The 7,500-nt window shown below is 45.8% G+C and overlaps 1 protein-coding gene across 1 annotated transcript in view; it reads left to right on the top strand.

The window, feature by feature from the left end:
- Positions 1-7,500, top strand: part of LOC306924782 (potassium-transporting ATPase alpha chain 1) — a 30,498-nt gene that overhangs the window by 15,925 nt on the left and 7,073 nt on the right. Inside the window, exons 11-18 of the mRNA XM_079503420.1 lie at positions 1-109; positions 539-673; positions 1,627-1,819; positions 2,305-2,480; positions 4,196-4,332; positions 5,075-5,225; positions 6,172-6,340; positions 7,029-7,183. The exon at positions 1-109 is cut by the window's left edge and continues 1 nt beyond it. Of these exons, the coding sequence (XP_079359546.1) occupies positions 1-109; positions 539-673; positions 1,627-1,819; positions 2,305-2,480; positions 4,196-4,332; positions 5,075-5,225; positions 6,172-6,340; positions 7,029-7,183 (1,225 nt within the window). The remainder of the gene's footprint in view (positions 110-538; positions 674-1,626; positions 1,820-2,304; positions 2,481-4,195; positions 4,333-5,074; positions 5,226-6,171; positions 6,341-7,028; positions 7,184-7,500) is intronic.

Here is a 7,500-nt window from a genome sequence, read left to right as displayed (position 1 = left end):
CCAGAGCTTTGACCAGTCGTCAGAGACGTGGCGCTCCCTGGCCAGGGTGGCCGGGCTGTGCAACAGAGCCATCTTCAGACCGGACCAGGAGGGAATTCCTATTCCCAGGGTACACTTGTATAGTCTCTTGAATATAGTTTTCTTTTAGTTTTTGTCACATTTTAGTCACCTGGAATGTTTTAGTGTCTAGTTTTAGTCGACTAAATCTACAGTTGATTTAGTCGAACAAGATGTATTTTAGAGGTATATTCACTAACTCTGGGGGAGCCCAGGTTCAAACAGGCAACTTTGTGGTTGGTTACCATCCAGCCACTCTACCCCTGGGCCACTACGGCCCAAGAATGGTAGCACAGGTTTCCACCAGACCGGGTTGCCTACCCAGGGCTATACCGCCATCTTTGGAAGGCAGCCAGACTTCGGCCTGGTGGAGACAATAAAGAAATGTGTAAAAAGAAAAAAATAATTGTGCATTTTAGTTATAGATCCAGGTAGGAAAGGCTATAGCTTTGTATAACTCTCACTCTCTTGTTTCTTTCAGAGGACCGTGGTCGGAGACGCGTCAGAGACCGCCCTGCTGAAGTTCACAGAGCTGACCATAGGAAACATTGAGCAATACCGCAACCGCTTCAAAAAAGTGGCCGAGCTTCCCTTCAACTCCACCAACAAGTTCGCGGTGAGAAAGAGAGAGGGGACGTCTGCGTGTGCGTGCGTGCGTGCGTGCGTGCGTGCGTGCGTGCGTGCGTGCGTGACCTCACAGAAACTATGCCTAAAAAGTAACCTAACCTCAAAACCACGACCACCTGCGTGGGTGAAACACTGGGAAAAGAGGGAGTCCGTAATCCCTCCTACACAGGTCGGCTGGGAAACGTTTGCCCACCCTCTACTGGGCAAAGCTGGCACTGCAGGCGGGCAAAGTATATACAGTACAACAGAGTGCTCGTTCCATGAATCCATTCATGGAGTTGGAGCACTTCCACATTTCGGGCACCCAATTTTGATGCCCAAAATGAGGAAGTAGACTAGCAGAGCGTTCTGACTTCCGGGGGCTTCAAACTAGAGTTGTTCCGATACTGATACTGGTATCGGTTACTGGGGCCGATACCACCCTCAAGTACTCGGTACTCGGAAGCGGCCCTCGATACTTTGACCTGAGTACCAAAACATCCAATCGACACTATAGGCTTTGACACTATAGGCTGAACGAATGCAACAGGAGAAAGGCTGACGCAACACTGCAGCAAATCACCAAAAAACAGCCGATCTACAAGCATAAAATGACAACTGAGTGAAGGCATCGTAGGTCGGAGATCCATCTGCATCTATGAGAAAAAGGGGGTAAAATAAGTGGTTATACTCAACAAAAATAAAGTACTCGTATATCGGTACTCGGTATATCGGGCAGTACTAAAAATTAAGTACTTGTACTTGTACTCGGTCTGAAAAAATGGAATTGGGACAACTCTACTTCAAACGCCAGTGAGCAACTTCCAATGAAATGAATAGCTGGGGGCGGGGAACTCTGCTCTCTAGTTTATATATATAACTATAGCCTATACCTTCCACCTTACCTCTCTCTATCTCTCTACTCTCTCTCTCTCTCTCTCTCTCTCTCTCCGTCCTCCTCAGCTCTCCATCCATGAGCTGGAGGACCCGCTGGACCTGCGCTACCTGCTGGTGATGAAGGGGGCGCCAGAGCGCATCCTGGAGCGCTGCTCCACCATCCTCATCAAGGGCCAGGAGCTCCCGCTGGACGAGCAGTGGACAGAGGCCTTCCAGACCGCATACATGGACCTGGGAGGGCTGGGCGAGAGAGTGCTGGGTGAGAGAGAGACACAGAGAGAGATATAACTATAGAGATTTTTGTCCTAACACAAACATGAAATGCCATTGACAATGAATGGAGAATTTACGTCATAATTTGTCTGAGCAAATCGTCTATTTTGTAACAATGAAATGCCATTGACAATGAATGGAGAATTTACCTCATCTGAGGACGAGCAAATCGGCTATTTTGTCAAATTCCCATTGACAATGAATGGAGAATTTAGGTCATGTGTGATAGATAGATAGATAGATAGATAGATAGATAGATAGATAGATAGATAGATAGATAGATAGATAGATAGATAGATAGATAGATAGATAGATAGATAGATAGATAGATAGAAAGAAAGAAAGAAAGAAATGAATGTGTCTCCTCTCCTCTCCCCTCCCCTCCCCTCCCCTCCTCTCCCCTCCCCTCCTCTCCTCTCCTCTCCTCTCCTCTCCTCTCCTCTCCTCTCCTCTCCTCTCCTCCCCTCCCAGGGTTCTGTAACATCTATCTGAACGAGAAGGAGTTCCCTCGAGGCTTCAGCTTCGACCCCGACGAGCTGAACTTCACCACGTCCAACCTGTGTTTCTGCGGCCTCGTCTCCATGATCGACCCTCCCAGGGCCACGGTGCCCGACGCCGTCATGAAGTGTCGTACCGCAGGCATCAGGGTGAGAGAGAGACAACGCAATGACACGTTTACCTGGTTCACCCATTTTGGACGGGAACGCCTTTTGGTGTTTTAAGCTTACTAGCCCTTACCCGTTGATATTGCCCCCCCCCCTTGTGGCCGTGGGGGTACTGCGCCCTGGGTGCGTTTTCACATTTTTAATTCACTAATAAATTCATTATTAATTTATAATTTGTTAAATTGGAAAAAGGGCTTTGTTAAGACCTCCATATTATTATGGTCAATGCCTGTGTGAAAAGTGGGAGCGATTGGTGCAGGCAGTGAGGAGCTACGGCAGTTACAGTGACACACTGTATTATACAATATTCATTCATTCAGACATTGGCTTAATTATAGTATGATATAGAGCGTCACAGTCCCGCCTCCTTTCATGACAACGCAAGGCCCAGGAAATGAATCCCAATGCATTTTTCCCATAGACATTTCAAAAAGTATTTATTTAAAGACCTTTTAAGCGTCGTTACGAAGCCAACTCGAGTCGTGACAAATCATGACAACAAACACAATATTTTGGACCAAACAAATAATTACAAAGAAGAAAAACAACAAAAAAAGTATTGTAACCTGCCGTTTTTTTCTACTTTCTAATTCTTTGTTTGGCCCGAAACATTGTGTTTGTTGTCATGATTTGTCACGACAAGAGTTGGCTTTGTCCGCGGCGTAAACGTCTTTAAATAAATACTTTCTGAAAAGTCTGAGGAAAATGAACGGGGATTTATTTTCCGCGTCTCTCGAGGGGGCGGGACTGCGATGCTCTATACTACTTATACTTTAGCTATTGAAAAATAGCAGATCTACAAGCTCATAGCGCGGCACCGAGTGCCGTGCTACGAGCTTGTAGGTCTGCTATTTTTGAAAAATCGTGAAACTGTGGTGCAAATCTTTGATATATTCTTTCAGAACATTTTTAACTCAAATCTTTGCTTCTGGGGGGGTCCCTGGAACAACATATTTTCAGATGGGGGTCGGCAGGCCAATTAGCCTACATATAATATTTGGGGTCCTTGACATGAAATATTGAGCACCACTGATAGGTAGAAATATACAGTAGGTATGTATTTCAGACAGGCCTAAATGGGTTCAATAATAAAGCAGTGGTTCTCAATATAGTGATGGGAGATTAATCGCAAACACATCGGTATATCGGCCGATTCTAGTTGTTTTTAGATTAATCAGCATCGGTTCGATTAATCAATCAGACCGATTAATTAAGCTGGGCCTTATGTAGCTTACCGGTATGTATTTGAGAGAGAGAGAGAGAGAGAGAGAGAGAGAGAGAGAGGCTTACAAGCTCATAGCACAGTCAATTCAAAGTCGTACGATTAGTCACACGTTGCCGCAGTGAAATTTGTTCTCCGCATTTGACGCCTCACTCGGGAATCATTAGTTGATTTGACCCCCAATAGCAAGTATATTGGTATCACTTCTATCCTAGACGTTACAGCTTTTGACCAGAGGGGGGCGATATTACACATGAATGTATAGTAGTGCATGCAGACTGTCAAAGGTTTTGCCTGAGTGTACTGTGTGTACTGTGCCATTCTAGTTGTCTTTCTACTATATTGACTCTCTGAGATGAGCTCACATCATTTTGCATTTAGAATATGCATTTTGGTGACACAAAATGAAGATTTTCAACAACATTTTTAGTGGAATAGTAAGCTTTATTTTTAAATTTTGTTACTCGTGCTCCAGGTTGTCATGGTGACAGGAGATCATCCAATTACAGCCAAGGCCATTGCAGCAAATGTTGGAATCATCTCAGAGGGCAGCGAGACGGTAGAAGACATCGCCATCAGGAAACGCATCCCCGTAGAACGAGTCAACCCCAGGTTCTCTTCTCTTCTCTTCTCTTCTCTTCTCTTCTCTTCTCTTCTCTTCTCTTCTCTTCTCTTCTCTTCTCTTCTCCTCTCCTCTCCTCTCCTCTCCTCTCCTCTTCGTCATGGTACCAAGAACTGGCGGACCCAAATGCAGACACAGACAAAGACAAGTTCTAAAGTTCAAGGGTGTTTAGTGAAACAAACTTGAGGAGGGAAAGGCGGAAGGCAGGCAGAGCAGAGCAACAGGGCAGGCAGGTGAGATCTGAGGTGGAGAGGCTACAATGAGTAGGCTACAATGAGTACAGGCCAAATAAATCCAACATGCAAAAACTGCATAAATCAACAGGAATACTGAAGTTCACATGGAACATATCAGATATCACTACAAATCGTTTACTGGCTATAGAAGGATCTACTTAACTACGACTGTGGTGGTTGTTCAACGATGTGGCGACGTGGTGATGATAGAAGAGGGCTTTATAAACGGGAGGTGATGAGCTGATGGCAGGCAGGTGCGTTGACTGGTGAGAATGAGGGGACTGCATGGGAACAGGTGAGCCAATGAAGTGGTAACTGGAGCCAAGCCGACGCCCACACAGAGCAGACACTGACAAGACATAGAGTAGACAAACAAGGAAAACACAGCCCGGCCTGGGACTGTGACACTCTTTATAATGTTTGCGTGTGTGTGTGTGTGCGTGCGTGCGTGTGTGTGTGTGTGTGTGTGTGTGTGCGTGCATGCGTGCGTGCACAGGGAGGCACGTGCGTGCGTGATAAACGGAGGCCAGCTGAAGGACATGTCCAGTGATGAGCTGGACGATGCTCTGAGGAACCATCCTGAGATGGTGTTCGCCAGAACGTCTCCTCAACAGAAACTCATCATAGTGGAGAGCTGTCAGAGACTGGTACGTTCACGCACGCACGCACGCACACACGCACGCATGCACGCACGCACACACAGAGGCACACATACAGACACCTTAACTTACTTCCAGTATCAGTATGCTCATATATATATAGGCGTAAATATGTAGATCATTTGTTTGTTTATTTGATTGATCTCTCTTCCCCAATTGTTCTTTCTTCCCTTTCTTTTTTCTATGGAAATAACAAAAAATTATGCTTTTACCACAAAAAGTACAGGTAAAGGGGTTTCTTTTTATTTACAAGCTTATACCACAAAAAGTACAGGTAAAGGGTTTTCTTTTTATTTACAAGCTTATACCACAACAAGTACAGGTAAAGGGGTTTATTTTTATTTACAAGCTTATACCACAACAAGTACAGGTAAAGGGTTTTCTTCTGTGTGGGTCTTAGATATTTACAAGCTTTTGCCACCAACGGTACAACCAAAAGGTCTATTACCTTATTTACAAGCTTGTGCCACAAACTGTAAAACCCTTTGGTTGTATATACAGTTTGTAGCTTATTTACAAAGTTTGCTACAAACTGTACAACCAAAGTGTCTCTTAAGTTTTTCCACAAACAACAAAACAGTCCATATTCTGTTGCATGTGGTGTAACACTGAATGCTGTCCCCCTCTCCACTCCCGCAGGGTTCCATCGTGGTGGTGACATTCTGTTTCATGTGGTGTAACACTGTATGCTGTCCCCATTTCACTCCCACAGGGTTCCATCGTGACAATGACATTCTGTTTCATGTGGTGTAACACTGAATGCTGTCCCCATTTTCACTCCCGCAGGGTTCCATCGTGGCGGTGACATTCTGTTTCATGTGGTGTAACACTGTATGCTGTCCCCTTCTCCACTCACGCAGGGTTCCATCGTGGCAGTGACATTCTGTTTCATGTGGTGTAACACTGTATGCTGTCCCCTTCTCCACTCACGCAGGGTTCCATCGTGGCGGTGACGGGCGACGGCGTGAACGACTCCCCGGCCTTGAAGAAGGCGGACATCGGCATCGCCATGGGCATCGCCGGCTCGGACGCAGCGAAGAACGCCGCGGACATGATCCTACTGGACGACAACTTCGCTTCCATAGTCACTGGAGTGGAACAAGGTGTGTGTGTGTGTCGGGGGGGGGGGGGGGGGGGGGAGGGCTTGAAATTAACGCATTAAGATTCTACAAATGCCTTCTAAATCAGTAGTTCTCACCCTTTTTTGGACCCCAAAATTATACATATCAGGCGGCCACGGACCCCCATCGGGCCATCTGGAAATGTTTTGTGCCAGGGACCCCCACCAAAATGGGTTAAAGGTTTAGCGGCGTTTTGTTGGCTCGGTTCAAACAAAAAAGTTAATAAAACCCACACTGGTGCACCTTGGATAGTTTATGCAGGCAGAGAACACACGTCCACAACTTTACATCATGTTTGCAGATTTTACTGATCCAAACGTGAACATAGACACTACAAATGTACAAGGCATTCTTTGTTTCTGGTAAAATAATACAAATATGTGTTCATACAGAATCGGATAAATCTAAAATAATACTACTAATAATTTCAACCAATTTCAAAAATAATTTCAAACAAACACAATTTTTTTTGTAGAAATGGCTTCTACAAAATCATATCATATAACTTCACTGCCTGTGTGTGTGTGTGTGTGTGTGTGTGTGTGTGTGTGTGTGTGTGTGTGTGTGTGTGTGTGTGTGTGTGTGTGTGTGTGTGTGTGTGTGTGTGTGTGTGTGTGTGTGTGTGTGTGTGTGCCTGCGTGCCTGCGTGCGTGTGTGTGTGCCCCATCAGGCCGCCTGATCTTTGACAACCTGAAGAAGTCCATTGCCTACACGCTGACCAAGAACATTCCAGAGCTGACTCCATACCTCATCTACATCACCTGCAGCATTCCCCTTCCTCTGGGCTGCATCACCATCCTCTTCATCGAGCTGGCCACCGACATCGTTAGTGAAACCTATCTATTCATTATGTCTGTCTGTCTGTCTGTCTGTCTGTCTGTCTGTCTGTCTGTCTGTCTGTCTGTCTGTCTGTCTGTCTGTCTGTCTGTCTGTCTGTAGGCCTGTCGGCCTGTCTGTCTGTGTCTCTGTCTGTCTGTCTGTCTGTCTGTCTGTCTGTCCGTCCGTCCGTCCATCCGTCCGTCCGTCCGTCCGTCTGTCCGTCTGTCTGTCAAGCAGTTAGGAATCCTTACAAGTTCTACTGAGAGATGACCTCTCTGCCCCAGGACAGGTTCATTAATCAATACAAGAATGGTCGTAATAAA

Source organism: Electrona antarctica (assembly GCF_951216825.1).
Source record: "Electrona antarctica genome assembly, chromosome: 6".
Taxonomy (NCBI): domain Eukaryota; kingdom Metazoa; phylum Chordata; class Actinopteri; order Myctophiformes; family Myctophidae; genus Electrona; species Electrona antarctica.
The sequence above is the reverse complement of the archived record's forward strand: the minus strand, read 5'-3'. Positions and strand labels throughout refer to the sequence as shown.